This window comes from Dasypus novemcinctus, chromosome 1 (assembly GCF_030445035.2).
Source record: "Dasypus novemcinctus isolate mDasNov1 chromosome 1, mDasNov1.1.hap2, whole genome shotgun sequence".
Classification (NCBI taxonomy): domain Eukaryota; kingdom Metazoa; phylum Chordata; class Mammalia; order Cingulata; family Dasypodidae; genus Dasypus; species Dasypus novemcinctus.
The window spans coordinates 153,730,201-153,754,869 of NC_080673.1; the positions used below are offsets into that span (position 1 = coordinate 153,730,201).

Here is a 24,669-nt window from a genome sequence, read left to right on the forward strand (position 1 = left end):
TTTCTGGGGTTTTCCATGCACTTTCCATATGATGAAGGTCCAAGACATAGACACTTAATTCTTACAACAGAAAACCAGACATTTTGAGATGAACAACAGCTTATGTATATGTATCTCCAGGAGCGATGAGCTCTGGTAGGGCTTGATTTCAGGAGGGCGCTAAACACACCCTACCGGCTGTTCTGTAGGGGGTTCTTTTTTTTTTTTTTTTTTGGACCCTTCATTTTTTACCTTTAAGAAAATATTTGTTTCCCCTAAATAGGCACCATTTAAGTGGTTCAGCCAAACAAGGGGAACCCTCAGAAGAAAGAATAAGGATATTTTCTGCATGTTGATATGGAGATTTACACCCTGACTTGATTGTATTTGCTTAAAGAAACCCGGGAAGGTTTCATAAGAACCTAATGAAATATTGAAAGCGTCCCTGTGCTAAGCGGGAAGGAGGGGAAGCGGGTCTATGGGGACAGGAGTGGAGTGAAACTTCGTACGTTATGTTGCTTTTGTCTGTTTTTAAACCATGGCCTTTTATCACCTATTCAAATAATACAGTAGAAAAAGATATTTCTTCATATCTTATTAAAGGGAAATTTCCCTCAAAAAGTTTTTTTTCATGCATTACAAATGACATTTGGTTGTGTGTGTGCATGCATAAATATAGCACTTGTGCATTTGATTGCCCTTCTTAATAAAAAATCACTGTAGAAAAACAACTGGAGCAGAAAACAAAGAGCACTGGTCATGAAGTGTTATTCAAATTCTCTGTGCCTCAGTTTCCTTATATTCAAAAAGGAAAAATTGTATGAATAGCACAGAGTCATTTTGAGGGTTAATTAAATGAGATTGTAAATGAGAAAGCATTTAGTAAGCTCGAAAGCACTCTGTAAATGTAAAACCTCTCAGCCTAAGATGTTGGGCACTAGAACCTGTGAAAAAAGCACGCTGGGCTGGATTTTCCTCTGCTGCACCATATGGACATACTTCAGGATAGGATTTCCTTCGAGTCCACACAGACACTCCTGGCTTCTGAATACCGAATGATCTGTCATTCATTTTCTACAAGTGTTCCACCAAGAAGGCCACGGGGTATACTGGCTTTAAGCTCCAGGAAACCAGAGACCCCATCCTTCCCTGGCACATAATTGGAACTTAAAAATACATATATACTCAAGGAATTCTTCAATATATCACTTCAACTGGCTGTTTTCCAAAACCACTTTTGGTGAGCTTGCCTGGTCATTCCTATTGATTATGGCTTGTAGATTGTGCTAGTACAAGTGTTTGAAATGTTAGCTTTGCCAGCAACATCCAATTCCTGTCCCACCTCACAGCCTGGTGGAAACCTCATTGGGAAACTTCACTTCAGGTCTTCAGAAACCCTTCCAGGTTCGGCACCCCACTTTCTTTTCCTTTTGGTTTTCAATTTGATTTTAATCAGAGAATAACAGTAAGACATTGTACATATTTAAGTTCAAACTACAAAGTCCCAATCTGTCACTTATCTGGTGGCATTCAACTAACACAGGCCTCACTCACAGGCCCTGGGACATGGAGTGCTGGGCTCACTTTGGCACAGAGGACACAGCCACTTGTGACTTCTTCAGCACAATGCCCTTTCTGCTAGCAGAGTTGCCAAGCTCTTTATAAGGGGCAGGACTTAAGGATGCTCTAGTGGTTTTTCATATTACGCATGATAAATTGTGGCACAATAAACATATAACCACTGACCAGCAAAAATAAAACAAACAAATGCATTTTACATCATTTGATTACCACACAAAAACAGGCACATCTATTTTTAACACAGTATTAAAAGTACCTAATGTTTTAAAAAATTATAAATTAATGAAATACTAATGAAGTTGAAATGAATTTTTGAGAGAAGAAAAGTATAAACAAATGCTCAAGCCAAAAAACAATAATGAATCTAAAACAATTTGTAATAAAAGAGCAGTTTAATGAAAAAGGGAGAAACATTATACTTTCAGTGGCAGGGAAAGCTCTTAAACTTTAAGGGGATTGGGGCTACTTTACAATCAAGGACTATAAAATGTTTAGTGAAAATAATGCTACTTTCATTAATTGAAAATGGTACTTAATTTCTAGGCAACAAGTTGGTAGAAACATTGGGTTTATCAAGAAGATGAATTTCCTAAGACATTTTAATAAAAATTCCTATCTCTTTTAATACAGAGACATTATCATATAATTTTTTAGTATTTTTTACCGTATTTTTTTAAGATACATAGATCACAAAAAAATATTAAATGAAAAAATATAAGAGGTTCCCACATACCCCACACCCACCCCACCCCACTCCTCCCACATTAACAGATACAACCGCAGATACTGGTGCTCCTGAGGGCTAGGAGACCCGCAGGTGCTACAGTCATGGCAGTTGGCTCTGGAGTTCAGTGCCTTGTCAGTGGGCCCCATTTTGGAATTTGAGTTCCTGAGTGTGGAGTTGGACTCAGGTGTGGCCTTTCTACACATGCCTCTTCTGTCACTTTTACTGAACCTGTGGTTGGCAGAGCCTACCCACTTCCTTTTCAATCACTTTTCTACAGAAGTCATGGAAAATTCCCTTTTCTCAATTGCTGCTCCTCAGTTACTCAGGGAATTTAGCTCAGAAAGAAGTAAACAAATTCTGAGTGAAGGGGAACTGATAAGAGAAGTTCTGGTCTCCTCTTCCCTGAGGGCCTGAGGAATAAGACAGACTTTTTGTCTCTGGGGGTGATTTCTGACAGAGGCATATCAGCCGAATCCTTCAAGATGTTCCCTTCTGACTTTTAGATTCTAGTCACAGCTTGAAACTGCAAGAGACTTCAACATATCATCCCATTTCTTGCTTTCAGGAACTTAAGTGTTACCATCCCTACTTTAGATAAGGAAACTGAAGGGATAAGAAGCAGTCTACCACAGAAGGTAGGGACCCAAACTATTCATTGTATGTCTCTCTCATAACCAAATTAGGCAGACTCTACTCCTATTTTCTGTGGAGGCTTTGACTGGGGGCAAATGTTTCAAGTTAAGCCAATGGTGTTTAGTTTCATGTAAGTTTATACGATAATTGCCTTTTAACTGGTGTTTCCACACATGTCAAGGAATATATTCAATCCAAGAAGGTTCAATTTTACTTTCTTTCCTCCACCCCTAACTGGAACCAGTAACCTGTCATTCACTGAGGGACAGAGCTTTTCATTTCTTCTTTCTTTTCATTTTATTGTTAAATACTTACCAACATACTATTAGCACTGTGCAATGTTATAACTAAAGATACTTGTTTTCAAGTATTTCTTAAGTTGGATTTCTATGTATTCTAGACAGACCTTTGGTTTGGACAGTAAGAAATGCATAAATCTATCTAGGGACGTATGATTAAAAAATTAAAAATAAATAAATAAATTTTAAAAGATGTAGTTGGGAAAGATCTTTCTTTACCTTATTTCCTGAGTCTTTTCTACGTCAGTCGTGATCTCAGTTAGATTTTCAATCAGAGTCAGATTGTCCTTCAGCCAGGATATCTTGGGAGGGGGGTAGGCCTGCACGTCCACCACAAAATGTTTGACTTCATGCAGGTTGACGGCTTCCAACTGGCTGAAGTTGGGTTTGATTTCAATGAACCCTTTCTCTGTACAGGGAAAAGTTTCCATTAAATAATAATTACCTATAGTGGATATCAAACAGCATGGACGAAGGGCACTTTAGAAAGCAAAATGTACCGTGGACAGCAATGGTGACTTTCTTCATTTCTTTGACCTCCCTGGTGGCCTGGCGGGCTGCACATTCGTAATCTCCACTGTCCTTGACCGTGGCCTCGGGGATCGTCAAGGTGTACAACAACTTAATGAGCGGAACTTTGATTTCATCGAGCATTGTGATGCCTTTGCCTCTCTACAGCAAAAGAGGAGGAAAACTGACGTGTAAAAAAAGTTAGCATCTTAGAAAATCATGGTTTAGAAGAACATTTAATGACATGGCAAGGTGCTTATACTTTACTGCTGACGGAAAAAGATATTTAAAGTATAATGCCTATTAAATATTAAACATGTATGTATGCATAAAAATATTTAAAGGATTTATTGCCTCAAAATATTAACAGTGATGCTCTTGGAAGTATCTTTTTTCTGTTTCTGTATGTTTCATAAAATTTCAACAATAAACCTGCATGACTTTATAATCAGAAAAAAATGTTTCAACAAACAATACTTTCAATATCTACTTTTGGGTCAAACAGCATGTACTTTGGCTTGAAATAAAAGGCCTTTCTCCAAAAAACAGGGGGAAAACATTTCTGTTTTAAGGATTAAAGGCAACAGAGTTTGAAGAGAAAAAGAGTTTCATATTTCAGGGAAGATGTACAGATATTGGATGGTGAATGCCCCTTTAACGAAGGAGCTTTACAAGGCAATATGCAAAATTGCCCAACTTCTCATCAGGTGCCCCAAAAAGAAAGGATGAGCAGCAGCAAAAGTCTGGGAGAGAAAAATGGAAAAAAGGAGAGAGTGCAAAAAGTAGAAAATTACAACTCAGGAATGAAGGGAAAAACATATATATCTGAGTTTTGTTCTTCATGAGGCATCTGATTCAAACACAGGTAGATACACAGGTAGTTAGTCATCATTTCCACCTTGGGCGTTCATGGCCTTGAACACACCGTTTACCACAATGTATTCAAATGAATGAAACACGCTATGTACCTCTCCAGTGATCTCGAGATAGCATGGTGACTCACATCCCCACTTCCACCTCCACCACCACCCTCCCAACCACCCCTTCCCTTCCTTCTGGGCAGGGATGGGTTTCTATCCCAGTGCTTGGAGTTTAGCAAGAATCATGAAATCTTTGCCGAATGATTAAAGCAGTAAGGGTCCCCTTAAGGTGAGCCACGCAAGGAAGGCCAGGTAGGTAGGAGGCAGAACAGGCAGGTATAAGAGCCCAGGAGGCCAAGGAAGCAGAAAAGGGAGGGGCTGGGAGCACTCAACTCCATCACGAGCCTCGAAACATAAGGAAATGAGAACTCAAGAAGGCGGCAGCATTTAGCAAAGTTTAAGTCCATTCGTATTTTTGTTTTCCTAAATTTTGGGTTGTTAGCTTGGAGCCCATGAATCCTCTTATTCTTTTTGACTTCTGAAAAAGAAGGTGCTGTGAACAATCTTGCTGCATTCCAAAGGTCCTGATCCAGCTACTGTTCATCCCCAACTTTCCCACTGATCCAATATTCTAACCGGTCCTTGGGACAACATATTCATTGTAGTAATGGGAACTGAGGTCAAGAGAGGCTCAGCGACGCACCCCAAAGAGAAGGCGTGGCTCCAGACAGGTGTTTTGCGCTCCACTTCACACTACCACCAGCCTGGAGGGTACCTACCACTTCGCCCGGATAAGTCCACTGAAGGTCAACCACCTCATTATTAAAGACTGCGCACGTGACCACAATCGTCTCCCCCGCCTTATATACAGTTTTTAGCGCTTCCATTTCTAGATCAAGTTTGGATGTTGCTAAAAAAGAGAGAGAAAATACAAGGACTTAAATATCCATAGCCTACTTAGACCTTATAAGTTTGTTTTCATTGCTTTTAAAGAAAACACTGAAAAATAATTTGTGCACTAGTTCATTCAAGACAAAATTTTGAAGATCTCAGAATCCTTGATTCTGAGTTCATATTCACGATTTGTCATGTAGTTATAGTATAGAAATACAAAATAATGATGATAACAATAATAATAAATTCCAGTTAAACACAGCACCATATTCCTGGGCATTTAGATTAATCATGGTTTTACTGCTTTACTGATGTATTTATGCATTCACTCAAGCACCCTTTACTGACTAGCTTTTCTAGGACTTGGCTTCTACCGCATCATTTAGTTTCCTCCTCTCTTCCACTCTGCTTCCCGGGAATTCTCAGCACTTCTCCAGAACCTAACACAGTGTCTGGCGTGAAATAAGCCCTTGATAACAGTTAAAATGGCATACCCAACATATAACACAGTAAGTGCTCACTAAGTATACCTTGACCTGAACTTGTATTCTACTTTCCTATTCACACTAACCACTCACATGAAAGGGATGAAGTCTGCAACTACCAGCTTTTCTCGAAATCAAAATCCCTTTCCTGAAATGACTAAAATCAGTCTAGGCGTCCAACCCCCACAGGTTTATGTTTGTTTTGGGGGCCTCTGTAATCAGGAATGTGAGAAAAACAGTAAGAGGCTTATGTAAGAAAAGAATTCCTTACCATGTTTTGAAGTCTGACAAGGGTAAGAAAGCGTTTGCCTTTAGTAATTTTAAGCTTAGCCCCAGAGGTCAGTGTAATAATGCACAGTAAAAGTCAGGTCTTAAAGCCCCAAATCATAATTCAAGATCTTCATCACCAGTGACCATGATAAAAAAAAAAAAAAAATCCTACATACATCTGATTACTTTGCCTGTTGCTCTTTCAAAGAAAGGGAGAGCATGTACCTTTTAAGGCATAGACATTGAAGGGTATGGTCTGGAACGTCCTCCCGTTGATGGTGGCCTCACAGACATAGGGCCCCACAGAGAAGGTTCCGTTAAAGCCCTGTCTGCTGTCATAGGAGGCGTGTACCACCCCATCGCTGTTGCGTAAGGTCACCGGAGTGTCAGGATCAGTCGTGCGGCAGGGTATGATAGCAGAATCATCATCCTCCACGATGACCAAATAATCCGTCATTCCTAGAGGCGCAAAGGCTACATCTGGGTCTGTGGTTTTAAAAAAAAAAAAAAACTTGTTAATTTTATCTTGACACATACATCCAGAAAAATCATCCCATGTGCATGTATCTCACCAGGTTAAATGTTTTGTCTTTACACATATATCCAGAAGAGTTACCTCACTAACATAAGTCATCATAGCGAAGTGATTTTAAAGTATGACTAATACCACATTGCCATCCCCTAATGAAAAATGTTGAGGATACATACAAATATTAGCCAGGAATTCCAATCCAAATTTGAGCAACAACTTAAAACAAGAATGGACAATAAAGTAATAGCATTCAACTCTGTTCAAAACAAGAGAAAAAAGTCATCATTTAAAAATTATGAATAAAAAAGGTGAAAAAAATAACAGAACTTTCAAAGAAATTCTTATCACCAATGAAAAGTAGTACAGAAATCCATTGATTAAAAAGTAATCACCGAGCTAATAAATAAAATGTCTAATTCCATAGCCTGAGAATTTTCTTTCCCAAAGAAAACTAGCCACTTAATCTACTATGGTAGGAAGTGCTGAAAGCCTCAAGCATCAATTTCAGAAAGGGCCTTCTACTCTCCAAAAGCGCAACTAAAAAGATCTCTGACAGTGCAGGGGCCACTTGGGTGGTGTTTGTGCTGGGAGGTGGGAGAGAACAAGAAGTTTTTTTACAGTCTTAAGCAGATTAAAACTAGAGGCCTCATCTACCTTTAACAAACCCACATTCCTGGTGTTCTCAGCAAGAAGGAACCCAAGTGTAGCATTTGTGTGTGAATGAAGCTGGAGTGACCAACTAAATACCCAACTCCTTGTGAAACAAAACTTTATATTAATTAGGAAGGAGGATACAGACAAGTAAATGTCATAAAAAGTGGGGGAGATGGTCCAGGATCCTTGGAGAGGCCCAAAGTTGTAGAGGGCAAGAAAAGGAGCCATATGAAAAAGCAAATCTCTGTTGCAAAAAGGATATGGAAAACTAGAGGAGTTCGGGTAGAAGCTGTCACCACTCTGGCTCACTCTAAGCCGTGGCCAGGAGTCGGAGCACAGAGGCAGCATATAACATAACTAATATGAGAGACCTTGCTGGGTCTGTGGACCTTGTGTGACCATGGGCAAGTTTACCTCTCTGGTCCTTAGACTCTCTCAATAAATGATGGAAGGCATTTACCTTCAAGAGCTATGAAAAAAAAAAAAAGGTAGGAAGATACACATCACAGGAATTATTTACTCAAAAGGCATACTATTCCAGGTAGAAACCTCCTTATTTTACTGCTGCCAAAACAACAAGGATGGCAACAGTTGTAAACAGTTTATGTTTGTAGGGTTTTGTTTTGTTTTTTGTAAACCCAGTACTTTCACTTATTCCCCTTAAATTCACCTCTACATACTAAAATTGCCATTACTTTAATTTGTTTGTATGAGTTCCAAATTCTTCAACTCTGTTAAGCAAAGATTTCAGCAAATACATCTGCAAGTGAATTTCAGGTTAAAATATACAGTTTGGTATCCATAACACATCTGCCTGGTCTTTCTCTAAAATGTAATTTTTCCCTACCCATCATGTACTATCCATGAAATGTCTGAACAACATCATGGTTTTTCTAACAGTTGGTAAAAATCAACACTAGGGCTACAACTACAACTAAAGATATAATCACAAAGGAGGACATGGAATGCTAGGTGGGTGGACCAAATACATCTCAAGCTCCTGTCTAAACCTAGTCCATCAGTGTAGCTGCAGTGAGAATAAACCACATTTCGCCGACTACAGAGAACATAGACCAAGGGTCACAGCTGTGAAATCCATCACTACCTTTACACAGAGCCCACGCCTCCCAGGGAGGCTTCCAGCCATGACCAAGCAGAGCTGGGGTCCTGAAGCAGCCCAGTTCCTAGCAGGGCCACGAGGTCTCTGCCAGCCAACTTCAGCCGAGGACACTGGGCTTGCCCAGCCTTCTTTAGAGGCACAGAGGTCTAGAATGCTTCCACCCCATCTTCCCTTCCCCTCTCCTTTACTCAGGCTCAGGGTGTGCCAGAGTCTGATAGCTCCCCTAGTCTCTGCTGGACCTCTCCCCATTTTCTCTCACAGGCTTTTCCCTGATAAGACCCTTGCATATTTAGCCCCATTTAACTCCAATGCTTATCAAAGGACATGGGATAACATCATTAATTTGGGATTTCTCTCTAACTTTTAATTAAATAGAAAAAAATCCCTTTCAATTCATCAAGAGTAAATATGTTTGACCTAAATCTGAAAATCGACATGGTTATTTGGACGCTAATATAATGAGCTATAAGTAATTCCAAGATAGGACCTACCTAATTAATCTTTGTGTCCCCAGCACTCAACACAATGCCTGACACACAGTAAATGCATAATAAATACTTGCTGAACTTGCTCGAACAAAATAGAAATGAATATATTTCAGATTCTTTGCATAATACTAATCCCAAAAGACACACCATGATAAAAATGATTTTCAATACATAACATATAGGGAATGGAAAGCTAAAGCTTGATAATAGCACAATACTGTGAATGTAATTAACACCACTATGGTTAAAGGGAGACATTTTAGGTCATATATGTTACTAAAGTAAATTTTTTTAAAAAGGTATATGGGGGATAAGTAGGAAATGTTTAACATGGACCGCATATTAGAGAATACTTGGAAATAACAGTAAATTTCTTAGGTGTGATTATGGTTCAGCAGTTAGATAAAAGAATGTTTTTCTTCTTAGGAGCTGAATATTTAGGGCTGATGTGTCATCATTATGTCTGCAACCAATTTCTATATGTTTTAGAAAATATATGCATGCATAGGTATATGAAGCAAAAAAAAAATCATATGTTCATTGCTGAATCTATAATATGTAAATAATTGTTGAAGCCATGCTAATAATTGTTGAGCCTAGGTGGTTGGTATACGGATGTTTATTGTATTAGGCTTTCAAGTATTTTGTATGTTTGAAGTTTTTCATTAAAATTTTTGGAGGCTGTACAGCACAAAGTGTAAACCACAATGTAAGCTACAGACTTTGGTTAATAGCAAAGCATCACTGCAGGTTCCTCAATTGTAGCAAATGTACCACACTAATCTAAGATGTTAATAATAGGGGAAACTATGTGTGTGGGTATGGGGGAAGGGTTATATGGGAATTCCCTCTACTTTGGGGTGTAATTTTTCTGCAAATCTAAAACTTCTCTAAAAAGAAAGTTTAATTATTAAAAAAAAAAAAAAATTGGGGAGGGGGAAAAAACATAACTCCAAAATGTCAACAATAAATATTTCTTAATAAGATGACAGATGATCTTTATTTAAGTTTGCGGGCTCTCTTGTGTTTTCCAAATAATAAATTTTTGTTATTTTTCTTCTGGAAAAACCTTATCACAGTTAGCCTGAGACAGCAGATACTGGCAAGCTGGCTTGGTGCAGGGTAGCCATCTACTCACCTGGCACATAGATATAAATGTGTCTGCCTTCGATCTCATTTTCTTCTGTCTGAGTGTGGTTGTAATAGCAAGTGTACAGTCCTGTGTGGGCCGCCGAGGCACTGACCACATCCAGCACGGTCACAAAAAGGCCACTGTTGTTTTCCTCACTTCTGATCTCTACATTGGGGTTCTCTTCTTCAGACAGGGGGTACTGCCAGCTCACTTCACTCTCCCCAAAGCATCTCAGAGAAAAGGATGAATTCAGCTGCACAACCTTTTCATTTTCATTTGGAAGGATCGAGGGTAATGAAAGCTGGCAGAGTATTAGGCCCGGTCCTGTAAAAGGAAACATGCTCTGAATAGGATGTGGCCAGAAGGGACGGTCTCACCCAGAGAACTGAGAGCAGCAACAGTAGCAGCTTATCTGAACAACGGCCATTTCTGTGCAGAAAATCCGTTTGCCTGGATCCCCATGAATAGCCCCCCATTATGACAGCCACTGCATCTGCTGAGAGCAGCAAATGGTTCCAAAGGCTCGATAACAGCACCGAGCCCCCGCCCCCTGGATTCTCCCCTCCAAACACTCAGCTGGATAGAGGGCGTCTGACTCCAATTCCATATTTTAGGCTCTTATGTGTGACCATAAACTATCCCAAGATGGCATAGGCTCAAGCCTATGGGGTTCTTTATTGTCCACATTCCCTGCAGAGGTTTCCCTTAGGGAAAAAAATGGGATGAGAATGGGGGCGGGCAGTCCGACCCAACAAAGCACAAAGCAGATTTGTACTCGGGCATTACACAGCTTCCACTTCTTACAAGATTTGGGCATGCCCCCTCTCCCTAGTGAGTTCCAGAAACCACAGCAGGGTGATGTGGACTTTAATGCAAAAATAAGAATAAATAAAGGCCAAGAGTGAAAACTCGAAATTCATCTTAGAACCTAAAATTTCACTCTAGCCTACCCTTCTTGTAAAACCGAAAGAAGAGATGTTATGGCTTAGTTAATTATCTAGTAATGGTCTCAGTCTTCCCCAGAGGCAGATGTGGGAATCACATCCTGCTTCAATATTTGACCACTGTGATTCCTGACGCTCGTTAGGTAGGAGCTGTAATGGCTTACTATCACCCTGTAGGTGGGGCATTGTCAGTGAACTTCAGAACCAACGAATCATTGACCTTTTTTAATTCCACCATATCCATATGGATATGGATAAGACCTAAGGACACTAACAAGCTCAACTAATTCCACAAACTAGAAAAGCATGGATTCCTGCTGAAAATCTGTGATGCAGACATACCTGGACCAGAGCTAAGAAATTCCAATAAATACTTTAACATTCAGCCCAAAGGCATTCTCCTGGCGAGGATGAATTAAAGAGATTCCCCAAGAGTCAGACATTCATCAGTCAGTTTCTAAGGGAAAGGGTAGCTCTGAGATTTCCAAGCAATTTAAGCATCCTGAAACAGGTATTGTTTAGGACAGGTATGACGGGCCAGGCTAGAATTTTCTATTATTTCTTTCCTTTGAGCATTTCTGAATTTATCTATCTGATCCATCTCTACTAGAAATCTTTGTCCCAGGAAAAGGAAGAGGAGGGTGGAAGAATTTGGACTATTACTAAGAACGACTGAATGCCAGGATTAAGCAAACACTAAAACTGCCACTGGATGGGCACTCTTGAAATGAGACTAGTGCAATGCAGCAAAAGGAACTGAAGGTCTGGGGTCATTCCAGATAACGCTCTACAGTTCTCCATTTCTCTTCATTCTTCTGGACTTGCAACACAGACTTCACTGCAGAGCATAGAACTTGGAAAGCAAGGCCTCCCCCAGGACGCTGCTCTCAGCAAAGAGCGGGATCCGTACCTGTGAGGAGGCAGCCTAGAAACAGGAATGCCCGGCGAGAAGGCCACATCGTTCTGGAAAACTGAAAAAGTCCAAAGTCAAACAGAAACAGCGTTAGTCAAGAGAAATCATCAGTGAGCTTAGTCATCTCTGTGCTTTGCACTGTGGAAAATGGTAACAGCATCATTATAGTCATAAAAAAAAAAAAAGAAGAAAAGTCCCAGTTTAAGATTTAAGATGCCCAGGAGAAGAAAATCAAATAGGCCAAGGGAGCCCCGTGGTCATGACAGAAGCCATGGGAAGCTGAGGGCTTTCCAATTGCATGCAAAAGTCCACATTTACTGTCTCGAAGGTATCTGAGAGTAGAGGATAACTGCTCCTTTTGGAGGTTAAAAGAAAGAATGTGGGAAAACGAAGAAGGAAACGTATGTATTTTCTCAACTTTCTCAGGAAAGGTTGTCACTTGCTTTGTGTTCAGCTGCACAGAGGTCACACTCTCTGTAACCACTGGAAAGGCTACTTAGGCAAACATGCTCATATTTAAGTGTCACTCCGATCTACAGTTTTTGAAACCCAACTCACTAACGTCCCTTAGAGCAGACCTTTGTGATACAGAGACAAGTACCCAGGCCCAGACCTGGGCGCTGAGCCTGGATTTTCCTAGGACCTGCTGCCCTCACAACTAGGCTAAACCAGGCATGGAAAACCAAGAACACTGGCGTGAAAGGAAGAGCAAAAAAATAATAATAATAAACAAAGGGAAGAAAACGGGAGAGAAATGTGTGACTAAACTCCTGTGTTTGGGGGCATTGCAGTAGACAATAGGATAAAACATGAAGCTTCCACAGAAACTGATCCTACTTTTTCTTGTTAAGTTTTCCACCCTCTGATATCCCACAACAAAATCTTAGGAGGAGTGGAGAGAGGAAGCGTGAAAGAGGTGAGTAGGAAGAAAGGAAGGGAATGGAAAAGAAAACAAAGGAAGAGAAGGAAATTAAGCTGGGATCCATGTTGCCCTGGGGGCAAACCACTGCAGGCTCTGTTCTGGCCCACTCTGAAAAGGCACCTTTTCTCTTTGCCTTTTCGTTTTCATTCACACTTTTGCACATCTTTATTTTACCTCCCCCTTCACTTCTCACAGGAAATCCTTGGAAATGATCAAGGAAAAGGAACAGAAAATGGGTTTGCAGATGGTGGGACCACTGAGCACCCAAGTTTGGATGGAAAAGGCCACACCAAGGGACCTTGGCAGGGGCACAGGCCTTAAGGTAACACAAAATCCCCACCTTGATCCAACCTATGCACCTGGCCCCTGTGGTCACTCAGAAAACCCCGTCAACCCCAATGGAATGACGTAATGCAATGGAATGACGTAATGCAATGGAATGACGTAATGCAATGGAATGACGTAATGCAATGGAATGACGTAATGGGACGTACCGGGTGCCATCACTGACTTTGGAAATTAAGACTATGGTGCATATTTCTGAGTAAATTGCACCCCCCCCCACCCCCAAAAAGGAGAAATTCGATGTTTGCCTATGTTTACATTTTGGTTCTTTTTTGCTTGGTTGATTGTTGTTTTTAGAGAGGCTCCTATAGCTAGCAGCCTAACGGTAGCTTTTGGTGGTGCTTGATCACACATTTTTGCTCAAAAGTGGCCTACTTGCAGAAATCAGAGGGAAGAAAGAGAGGCAATGAAAGATGGGATGCTGGTGGCATAGTGTGGGTAGGGAATGGGGAATGAATTTGGGGCAAAAAATAGAAGTAGTAATTCTGCTCTCTCCAAGAGAGAAAATGAGAAATCAATTTTTACTAAGCCAAAGTTTTCACATGTGTGTTCTGAGTTTGTTCTAATAATCCTGCGACATAGGGATTATTAGATTTTAAGAAGTGGCTGTTCAAAGGACTTGAATAGACATTTCTCCAAAGAAGATACACAAATGGCTAATAAGCACATGAAAAGGTGCTCATCATCAATAGCCATTAGGAAAATACAAATAAAAACCACAATAAGATACCACTTCACATGCACTAGGATGACTATTGTTTTAAAAAGTGGGGGTGGGTGCGGTTAAGGGAATAACGAGTGATAGCAAGGACATGGAGAAATTGGAACACTCCTGCATTGTTGGTGGGAATGTGGAATGTACAATGGCTGTGGAAAAGAGTTTAGTAGTTCCTCAGAAAATTAAGTATAAACAAAATGTGGTATATACATACAGTGGAATATTATTCAGTTATAAAAAGGGATGAGGTTCTGACACATGTGACAACATGGATTAATCCTGAAGATATCATGTTGAGGGAAATAAGCCAGACCCAAAAGGACGAATATTGTATGATCTCACTGATCTGAAATAATTAGAATAAGTAAATTCACAGAATCAGAAATTAGAATATAGTTTACCATGAGTGGGGACTGGAGGTTGGGGGTTGGGGGTGAGAGAATAGGGAGTTAATGCCTAATGGGTACAGTGTTTCTATTTGGGGCGGTGGGGGGGCAGAAAAGCTTTGGTAATGTATAGTAGAGATGGTAGCACAACACAGTGCAAGTAATTAACCCCACTAAATCGTATGCTTGAAAGTGGCTGCAATGGGAAATTTTAGGTTGAATGTGCTATCAGAATAAAAATAATTTTTTAAAACACCACAGAACAGTACAATACAAAGAGTGAATGCTAGTGTAAAATTATAACAAAAGTCCACACTAATACAAAATATCAATAAGGAAAATTTTGTGCATCAGGGCGTTAACATGGGAACTCAGTACTTTCTGCATGATTTTTCTATAAACCTACAACTGCTCTAATTAAAAATAAAATAAAGCAGCTATTGATGGTCAGAGAGGTTTAGCAAAAAAACTGAAGTCACACAGCTGGTAGCAGAAGCAGAATTCTAACACAAGGCCCATGTAATGTAAAAGCTATACTCTTTCGGAAAGCAGATGTGGCTCAACTGATAGAGCATCCATCTACCATATAGGAGGTCCAGGGTTCGGTACTTGTGATGAGCTGGCCCACATGCAGTGCTGCTGTGTGAAAGGAATGCCGTGCCACGCAGGGGTGTCCCCTGCATAAGGGACCCCACGCGCAAGGAGTGTGCCCCGCAAGGAGAGCCACCCCACGAAGAAAGCACAGCCTGCCCAGGCATGGTGCCGCACACACGGAGAGTTGATGCAGCAAGATGATGCAACAACAACAAAAAAACACGGATTTCCAGTGCCACCTGACAAGAATGCAAGCAGACACAGAAGAATACACAGCTAATGGACACAGAGAGCAGACAACAGGGGGAAGGGGGGAAAAATAAATAAAAATAAATCTTTTTAAAAAAAGGCCATCTCTTTCCACACCACCATATGGCCTCACTCATGGGAAGATCACCTCCCAACTATTTCCTAATGCAAACTGGGCCGATGTTTTCCTTCTCTGACTCACCACAGCAGGAAGCAGCACAACTGCAGTGCTGTGGACCCAAATGCAATGCCCACAATGCCGGCTGGCTGCTAGCTTCTGAGGGTCCTGGCATGAGTCCGGGGATGCAGGTTTCCACCCTGCAGCAGCCGCCAGCCCTGGCGGCCTCAGAGCTGGGCTGGCAAGCCTGATTTACTGCAATTAGCAGAAACAGGCCGTGTATACATAGAAATATCAGCCTTCTACTGATAATCCACTTAGCAAACTTCAAAGGAGTCCTCCAGAGCCAGCCTGATGTCTTGGGTTTTATCACATTTATATCCTGTATTTCTGTAGCAGGGCTTGCCAACCATACATTTTTAAAGCATTCCCAAACTTAAAAGAGGGGCTCGCTGCTCTTACAGCACAGCTCACGGGAGCATTTTGCCCTGACCAGGCCCCACCAGATTTCCTTCTGTGCACCCAGATATGGCAGGCCTTCTGCCAGTGAGGATTATTTACTGACACACAAAGTGGGCAGTGAAAACAGGGTGTCTGTGCAAGCAATGATGCAAATATGGAGAATCAACATGAGCTTGCCCAAGGTTTTAAGCTCCCTTTTCTGATAGCAGTTGTTCTCCGGCTAGAAATCCAGGCATAGTGCGACGTTTCATGCAATCTATAACTCAGACAATTTACTCATGAGTAATTGCAGCACATTTACCCCACAGGGTGGGGATGAAAAACAGCAGGAAAGAGGGAGACTTCCCTCTCCTTATTGGTCTCAAAGAAGGAATCTCTGGAAGTCAGTCCTGCTATTTCTGGAGTTTGTCTACTCTGGGAGTAAACGCTCATCCTTTATCGCTAACCCCTATCCTGGTGCTCATTCAAAAGTCAGATGGGCAAATTTTTTTTTTTAAGATGTATTTATTTATTTCTCTCCCCTTCCCTGGTTGTCTGTTCTCTGTGTCTATTTGCTGCGTCTTCCTCTTTGTCCGCTTCTGTTGTTGTCAGAGGCATGGGAATCTGTGTTTCTTTTTGTTGTGTCAGCTCTCCGTGTGGGCGGCCCCATTCTTGGGCAGGCTGCACTTTCTTTCGCGCTGGGCGGCTCTCCTTACGGGGCGCACTCCTTGCACATGGGGCTCCCCCATGCAGGGACACCCCTGCGTGGCAGGGTACTCCTTGCATGCATCAGCACTGTACATGGGCCAGCTCCACACGGGTCAAGGAGGCCTGGGGTTTGAACCGCGGACCTCCCATGTGGTAGGCGGATACCCTTACCCCAGATAGGCAAATTAAAGTAATTGATACAAATTCAGAGGAATAAGGCATTGTAAAAGTCAGTGAGAACTAATCATTTTTTGCAGGGAGGAACAATGGATTTCATCAGAATCGTTTCTTTTTTATCCTTATTATTTCTCTCATGCCAGCAACATGTTGGACTTTAGACGCAATCCTCTATAATCACTACTCGAGGCATATTTGCCACAAGTCAAAGAAACAAATGGGGAAGAGAGATCTGTCAGGTTCCCTCTCAGGCAGGTGACTTGTGTTCTACCCTCCCTCCACACCCATTCTCTTGTCCTTCTCTCAGAAGATTCTCTGGAAATTTCGTTGGATTAGATTCTGATCCCAGAAATGATGCTTAGTCCATCTCTCTGAACCTCAGTTTCTTCTGTAAATGAAGACTAATAAATACCTGACTTGTTTCCTTGCTCTACTGACTTATTGTAAGGATTAAACTACATAGCTATATATAATTCTATAACTGAAAGTGCTTTGTAAACATCAGCTAGGGATTTTAATACTGGGTCTGTTTTGTTTTGTTTCTCCCTGCAGCATCCTATGTTTTAGGTGACAGGGACATCTGAGGTGGCTAAACACTTTACTGAGAAAGTGAAGTCCCAGAGGCCACACAACTTGCCCTTCATCACCCACCTAGTGGAGAGCAGGATCTGAACTCTGATTCCTGACCCAGGCCAGTAGTTCCCTCCTATACTCTTGATACTGCAGCCTGGAAGGTGTATGGGGACTATTTTAAGGTGAACCAAAACATACAGTCATATATGCAGAGATACAACACTTTTTGTAGCTAGTATTCTTTCTCTTTAACTTGACCATCTTGTCCTCTGCAAATAGAAGTGAAGAACCATTGAGTGTGACTCTAGAACAAAAGACAACATGACCTCCTAGAGACTAAACAGAGAGCAAACAATGCAAGGGCCTTGTTTCCAGAAGGAGTAACAGCACAGCGTCCTCATAAAACCAGAAGGCCAGCTTCCTGATCACCAACTGCACATGCATCCCACTGCAGGGCCGTTGAATATTGAATTTCACCCCACCCTGGCATGATTAAAGGCCAGAGGAGACGCGCTCGCAGCCCCAAAAGCCACTGATGACTTCAAGATTCAGTTTTCCGAGGTTTGGTAATTTCGGCCCTCTTGAGTTAATTCTAACTGTGAAAATTACATAGCTAGCTTTTTCCCTGCTACAAATGTGCTGCCCTTTCTCATAGCTTCAGCCCAGCCCTCTAAGTTCAGATCTGCATTGGCCAGCGGCCCTACCTTCCTGTTTTCCACCAGGGGCTTGTTGACCAGGATCTCTGCTCAGGCAAGGACTGTTTTGTTGTTTTGGTCTTCCTGAGTTCCATTACACATTCCAAGGTTGGGTGGGGGCTGGGCTGTTTTCACATGGGCGCATTTTATGGGACAACAGAAGCTCAGAAACCTTTCTTCTCTCCCTGCATCAGATATTTAACCACAGGAGGCTAAGACACTTTCTTTTGATTGTCCCCCTACTGATGTGCCACCTAATGAATGGGACAACCTTGGGAAGGAAGAGTAGCTTGTAGCACACTTGAGCCCGAGGTCACCAGTCTCAGATCTGGGTCTGCTCACGATTAAACGGAAACACAAATACCAGCCTACCTTCCTCACAGGTCTCTCTGGCAATTAGATGTGTAGGACTTGGAGGGCTACATAGCTGCTAAGGATTAACAACTAAGGCAGAAAACTATACAAACGTCTATAAAACGAATGTTGACCGTGCAATGACTCTTGCAGCTTCATAAGAAAAGAAGACCAGTCATCATATTTTACTTGGGTCTACCCAGCGAAAAATGCCTCCTCCTGAGGCCACTGCTTGCTTAGAATCTGCACGAAGGGCATTTCCGCCGCGGGTCATGCAGTTCAGGAACGTGACCAGCAGGTGGCAGTGTTGGTCCAAGGACTTGGGGTTCGCGTAGTGGCCGGCGCAGCTGCTGGGAGTTTTGTGCTAAAACGCCCCAAATCTCAACTTCCAATCTCATCCTCTCTTAGACTGTGCTTTTAGGTTTCTCTGTGACCTCAATTCAAAACCCGTGGAATGGGAGCAGGAAACGGAAAACTGCTGCCAAAATGCGTAAATCTCCACGGGTCCCCAAAAGAATTTGGTGAGGGAACCGCCCCGGGCAGGCATCAGCATCTTTCTCCCCCCTCCAAGCGGGTCCGCCGAGGCCTCGGGGCCTCGGGGCCTCGGGAGCCGGGAATACAAAGCAGGAACAGCTGCCAACCCTGGTCGCAAGGGTTCCACGGTGAAAGCCACTCGAGAGGAGGCTGGATAGTCCAAGGTTTTGTTTAGCCAAAGCTCTCCCCACCTCGGAGATTCCGCACACCCATAGGAGGGAAGCCAGGCGCGCGCGCCCGTCCGTGGCCTCCCTCCCCGGAGAGGGGACCACCTGGGCCGCGCGAGCTGCGGGGGGCCACGCCGTCCCCCAGCCCCGCGCTGCCCAATCCGTTCGCACGCCTTTGTCAACCCTCATAAACCCGCCCGGCGGGGGACGCCACGCAGCCGGGGAACCTCGGGCTGATTGGAAATGACTGTTCCCGTTGCACAATAACGCAGGGTCGTAAAACAAACAAACAGCAACAGGCCTCCTGCGCGGCAGGGAAATTTGCGAGGGGTTTGCAAACAAAAGTCAACGACTCTTCCCCCAAGAGCGTCCGTGACTCATTTAATCCTCCACTTTCCTCAGCATCTTCCAAATTTAATTTTGACACCCCCATTTTCATCCCCGAACTCCGGGAACTCAGGTCCCTTCGCTCACGCAGCCCCTCCAGTGCTACACAGGGCTTGTCAGGCGTCTATTCGACGCCCCCTTGAAAGGATAAAGATGACCCAAGCTATTCGTCCAGGGAACCCCTTAGGTCCCAGCGGGGCGCTCGGACGCGACTGGCGCCGATCGCCTGGGGCTGGCCGAGAGCTGGACCGCGGGTCGGGATCCCGCTAGAGGGCGCGGCAGCCCCGCGAATCTTACCCGCTGGATCGCCTGCCTCTCGGGCTCCGCGTCCGGGGCAGCGCAACCCGTGCGGCGACTCGGAAACCCTCTGCAGGAGGCTCCGCGCTGGCACAGTCCGGCCCCCTGCCCCGCCACACCCACACGAATAGTATTTGCGATGCTCCCCCTCCTGTCACTTCCACGCCCTCCGCGGCTCTGCTGCTCCAAGGTTGGTGGCAACGCCCCGCACGTCCCGCGGGTCCGCGCCCCTGCTGGCTGTGCTCCCTGCCTCAGCGATGCAGAGGCCACCCGATCCCAAGCACGACGCTGGGCGTTTGCATTGTTTTCAGTTGAGCCCTGAGAGGGGGCCGGGCGGGGTGGAGGGAGAGAGGCCGAGGGGTTTAGAGTTACAGCCGCGCTCCAGCGCCTCCTGTGGGTCAGAAAGAGGCACGGCCGCGGGCTACAACTTGTCAGGAAGGCCGGGATGCGCCGAGGCTGTGACCCCCCAGCTTTTAGGAACCTGGGTGCTCACCTTGCCCCACGCTCCCTGTGCCACGGCTGCCCCGCGCACACGCGCATCCCCTCGAGCCTGCACCTCTCGCTCCTCTTTCGCTTGAGGTTGAGGTAAAGGAGTCAGGGAAGGAAGGAAGAGCCCCAAATTCAGGATCCCCTATATTCCACCCACACCCCAACCCCACTCCTACAGTCTACTTTTCCAAACAATTCCTGCGTCGGGGTTGTGTTTAAAAGAAACGCAAATGCCGCCGAGCCACTGCAGAAGAAGACAAGCACCCGCAGGGTCTGGACTAGAGCTCAGGCTGGAGAAGTAGTTTCTCTGGACCCCTGCACCCGGGACAAGCCGGACAGCTGGTACTGTGGGCAGACACCGCGAGGCCGGACCTGAGGGACACTGAGAGCCTCACCTTTTGGTCACCTTTTGGCCTTTAGATCTTTCCCCTGAATTGCTACTTCTCCACCAGTAACACGTAACCCTGTCGCAGCTGCCCGGAGGCCGGACCCGACCGCCAAAGTCTGCAGGAGGTCGCTGGCCACCACGTCTCCAGGACACGGCGCAGCGTGCCGCCCACGGCCGGTCCCCAGCAGGCGCACGGCAGGCCGGCCTCGGCGCCAGACGCGTTTGCAGCTGGAGAGCCCAGCTTGATGCCCCTCCCCCGCACCCCTCCCCACCCCGCGTCCCTTCGGGAAGCAGCCCTGGGGCGGACAGCTGGGAGTACCGGCTGTGCTTCAGGTCCCTCTCTGTCTAAAAGCTGGTGCAAGGACCCGGGTACAGGCGGTCGGTGGCGGGCGCATTCTCGGAGCCCCCACCACCACTCCCTCCCGCCGACCCACCCCCGAGCTCTCTGGACTTCAGTTTTGGAGTCCAGCTGCACTTGGATCAGACCAAAAGCAGGAGTGTGCAGGAGTCCCGAAGCAGGGACCAACCGCGGCCTCCAAGCAAGGCCGCTCGGGCCCCCGCCTGTCGGGGCACAGTGAGGACGGTGGAAAGCGGACGGTCGAGAGGCAGTGGGAAGACGAGGGAGGGGATACAGCGCAACCACGCCCGGGGCCTGCCAGTCGGAACGGGGGCGTGGGTGGGGCGTGTGTAAACAAGACCCTGGCTCTGCAGTGGGTGAGGCTGCAGTGGGTGAGGTGCGCACGCCCGGGGCTCAATTCTCTCCTGCGGCCCCTGGGACTCGGCCGGCTCTGAGGTGCTGCTCAAGTGAGCTGTGCGGCTGGGTACTGTGGTTCCCGGTTTGTCCTGGATGCCTTTCCCTGCTCCAAAAAACTGACTAGTTCTGGTCGGAGTGACCGCGGCGAGGCGAGCCAGTCCAAAACATTGAGCAATTCGGCCGCGGAGCCAAAAAGCCATTTCCCACACCGCCCGGCCCGGGGCTTTTCCAGGGAGTGAGGGCAGGCGTGGGGCGTTTCGAACCTGATAGGGGCCACACACTCCCCTCCTAAGCCCCGTTTGCCTCCCTCCCATCCTTGGAAACAGGAGTCCCGGCTGGCAAGTTCTGCCAGGCAGTCTTTCTGCAATCCGGAGATCTTAGCCGGGCCGGGGGAGCTAAGTGCGGGAAAGACCAGGACAGCCCAGCCCTTCCTTCCCGCCACCAGGCCACCCCGCAGCCCCGCACACCTGGCTGCGCGGCCGGGATTCCTGGCCTCCTCGCGCTGTCCGGCTCCAGTGGGGCCAAACTCCCTTTCGCTATGAACTGGCCGAGACCCTTGCGGAACAGAATCCCAGCCAAGTGGACGCCGCCCGCTCCCTTGGCGCTGCCTGGACAAGTTAATCTCACGTGTAAAAGCCGATTTCCATGGGGATAGGCAGCGGAGGAAGGAGGGGCTCCAGGAGACGGCTCACAAGGGGCCAGGGAGGCTGGCGCAGAGAGGGGAAGAGAGGAAGGAAGCGAGTAAAGAGGATGAAGCAGCGCAGGGCGAGCGCAAGCGATGAGTGCCACATATCCCTGCACGTAGGAGGGCAGAGGGCGGAGGGAGGTGGGGGAAGAGGACCCAGGACTCGTCCTGGAAGGAAGAAGGGAGACGGGAGGGCGCTTCGCCTCTCACCTTTCTGTCTTACCTGGAACCAAGTTCCTCTGTTCCAAGCCGCCCCTAATTTCCCCAAAGAAGTTCGGCACTTTTCCTGGCGACTTCCTCTCTTCTTCCTTGTGGCCGGGACTGGCCAGTAGCAGAGCCCCGGGGTTTGCAGCAGTGGTTCCACTGGATGCAGGGGGAGGGGCGCTCAGTGACGGGTGGGGGCTGGGGAGCCACCGCGCACAATGAGGACCCCTAAGAGTGCAGCTCGAAATTCCTCAAATCCCAGTTGCTGGAATGCGAGGCGACGGAGTTCTTCACTCCGGGCCAAATGTGTTTGTCATTACGCAGACCGCCCGTCCGCCTGCGCTGCCGCCGCCCCCGCGCCACGGCGCGCAACCCGAGAGCACCGCGGCCGGCGCCCGCGCTCACCTCCCTGACCAGGCAAACCGCTGGGAAGCACCCCAAACCCTCGCCCGAGCCCAGGTCTTGTCTGCTCGTCTGGCAGCCACCGCAGATGTGCTGAGTCTGGCCCCGGCTCGCACCGGGCGCTGCGCCGTCCAGTAATTACGCGCGCTCCGCCGGCGCCATGTGTACCCGTCAGGCTCCCGAGGTCCGGCTGCCTCCAGCCGACCCCTTCACGCCTCCCCCGCCCCGCAGCCCCGCAGCCCCTGCCCGCGCCCCTCTCGGCGCTCTTTGCTTTCCCGGGTCCCCCAGCCGCGCTCCACCCCGCGAGCTGCCGCTCGGTCCCACCAAACCACCGGCGAGGAATGAAAACATTCATTAAAAACCTGTCGCCTTCCAGGACCGGCTGCCAAGAAGAGGGCAACACACCTCTGCTCCCACCCCCCAGCATTACTTGGTACTCGTCCCAGTGTCCACGAATATCACCCACATCCCCAAAAGAAACCTCAAAAATGCCTTCAACAATTTCCTTGGGAGGCCAAAGGGTTGTTAGAAAAACACTACGTTTAAAAATAGGCCGAGAAAATGTGTTGTTGTTGTTTTTAAAATCCCCAGACTTTGTAACTCGGTATTATCTTCCTCCCTAGTGAAGTTTATTTGGAATAAATTATTCTCTGGGCATACAACAGGAATTCAGCTTCATTTTTTTTTTTTTTTCCTTATCGTCCAAAGTTTGAGTGAAGTTGCTTGCTTCTTCCAGCCCTAGAGCCCGATCAGGGACTTTCTTTGGAAACAAAAATCATTTTTTTTTCCCTCCCTTACCTTCTCCTCCTAGTCAATCAGCAATGAAAATCCTACACATTGAGCAAAAACTGTCCACGGCCTTCAGTCCTCTCCTGCGATCCCCTCCTCTGTTTCTCTCCCTCTTAGCTCCAACTGTAATGGGCTCAAAAACCGCGTTTTGTAATTGATTCAATGTTATAGTCCATCCTTCTAAAACTAATCATTTGCGCTAAGTAAATAGCTGTCAGGAAATGAAGCCCCCCCTTGGCCTCTTCAAAATAAAAGTTTCCTTCAAACTCCCGGCGCTCTGAACGTCCCAGCCTCGGGATTGCGCCTTCGCATTTCGCTCTTATGCAATCAGGGGGTCCAGCCCCAACCCCCAGATTTCAACAACTGGGGGGCGGGGAGAAACAGACCAGATGGGATGGGGGTGGTGGAAGGGGGAGGTGTTGGTGCTCTGCCGGGAAAGACATTTCGTGAAAATACAAACTGCCCATCATTTCCAGGAGTTTGCCTCCTCACTTGAGGGATATTTTCCGCCGCGCCGATATTGTTTTGTGTTCTCTTTAAAAAGAAGAAAAATAACATGTAAAATTGCTGTTAGTGCCCCCAGAAATGTCCCTTCTGGAAAAGCTCCTGGTCCAACTAGAAATGAGACCGTCAGGAGGGCTCCAAGTGGTTGCGTGGTTTGGAACTTTGGGTCTTTTAGGGAAAGTGCCCCGTAATTGTTAATCCTTTAATGGGATTAGGCAAACTGTTGAGTCCAATATGACAATGATGAGTTTGTGTGTGGTGGGGGGTAGACTGAGGTCTGAAAGGGAACACAAAGAATCCCGGGTCTGCGTAGGCTTGGAACGTACTCCTCCAGAACGACCTTTACTCCCAAGGAGCCACTTATCTTGTCGAGCCTTTGTTTTCGGGGTTATCGGGGTGAGGTTGCCCTGGCTGTCTCGCGGGGAGACTCAGGCTTGGGTGACTGAGGAAGGGTCCACCTCAAGCCCGCCACCTCTTCATCCTGGGGATGGGAGCATTTTGACGCCACCCGCGCTCCAAGCCGCCGCGTGGGTGGGATCCGACGAAGACCTGGGGGTTGAGAGCGGAGCCCCAAATCCAGTGTCCAAGGCAAGAGGCAAAGAGATGGTGTCGGGAGAGAACAATCCTGCCAGTAAGGGAAAGGGGGCGCTGACGCTCCAGGAACCAGACCCGGGTGGATTGGGGCGTCTGAGCAAGCGCGGGGGATGGGAGTTTTCACTTCCCGGCTTCCACCAATTTTGAATTCTCTAGCTGAGGACACGGGGGCAT

The 24,669-nt window shown here is 46.1% G+C and overlaps 1 protein-coding gene across 5 annotated transcripts in view; it reads right to left on the reverse strand.

Moving 5' to 3' along the window:
• PDGFRA (platelet derived growth factor receptor alpha) overlaps window positions 1–23,726 on the reverse strand; it is a 48,468-nt gene extending 24,742 nt beyond the window's left edge. The window contains exons 1-8 of one of the 5 annotated variants that reach the window (XM_058298511.2): window positions 23,407–23,726; window positions 22,226–22,365; window positions 12,019–12,079; window positions 10,171–10,488; window positions 6,464–6,724; window positions 5,369–5,499; window positions 3,720–3,891; window positions 3,439–3,628 (exon numbers count right to left, since the gene is read on the reverse strand). In XM_058298511.2, the coding sequence (XP_058154494.1) occupies window positions 3,439–3,628; window positions 3,720–3,891; window positions 5,369–5,499; window positions 6,464–6,724; window positions 10,171–10,488; window positions 12,019–12,067 (1,121 nt within the window). In that variant the 5' untranslated portion in view covers window positions 12,068–12,079; window positions 22,226–22,365; window positions 23,407–23,726. Of the gene's footprint in view, window positions 1–3,438; window positions 3,629–3,719; window positions 3,892–5,368; window positions 5,500–6,463; window positions 6,725–10,170; window positions 10,489–12,018; window positions 12,080–19,686; window positions 20,017–20,570; window positions 21,143–21,784; window positions 22,082–22,225; window positions 22,366–23,406 lie in introns of those variants that run through there. The other 4 variants (XM_058298509.2, XM_058298520.1, XM_058298528.2 and 1 more) reach the window with 4 other exon arrangements.
• Between the last annotated feature and the right edge of the window lie 943 nt (window positions 23,727–24,669).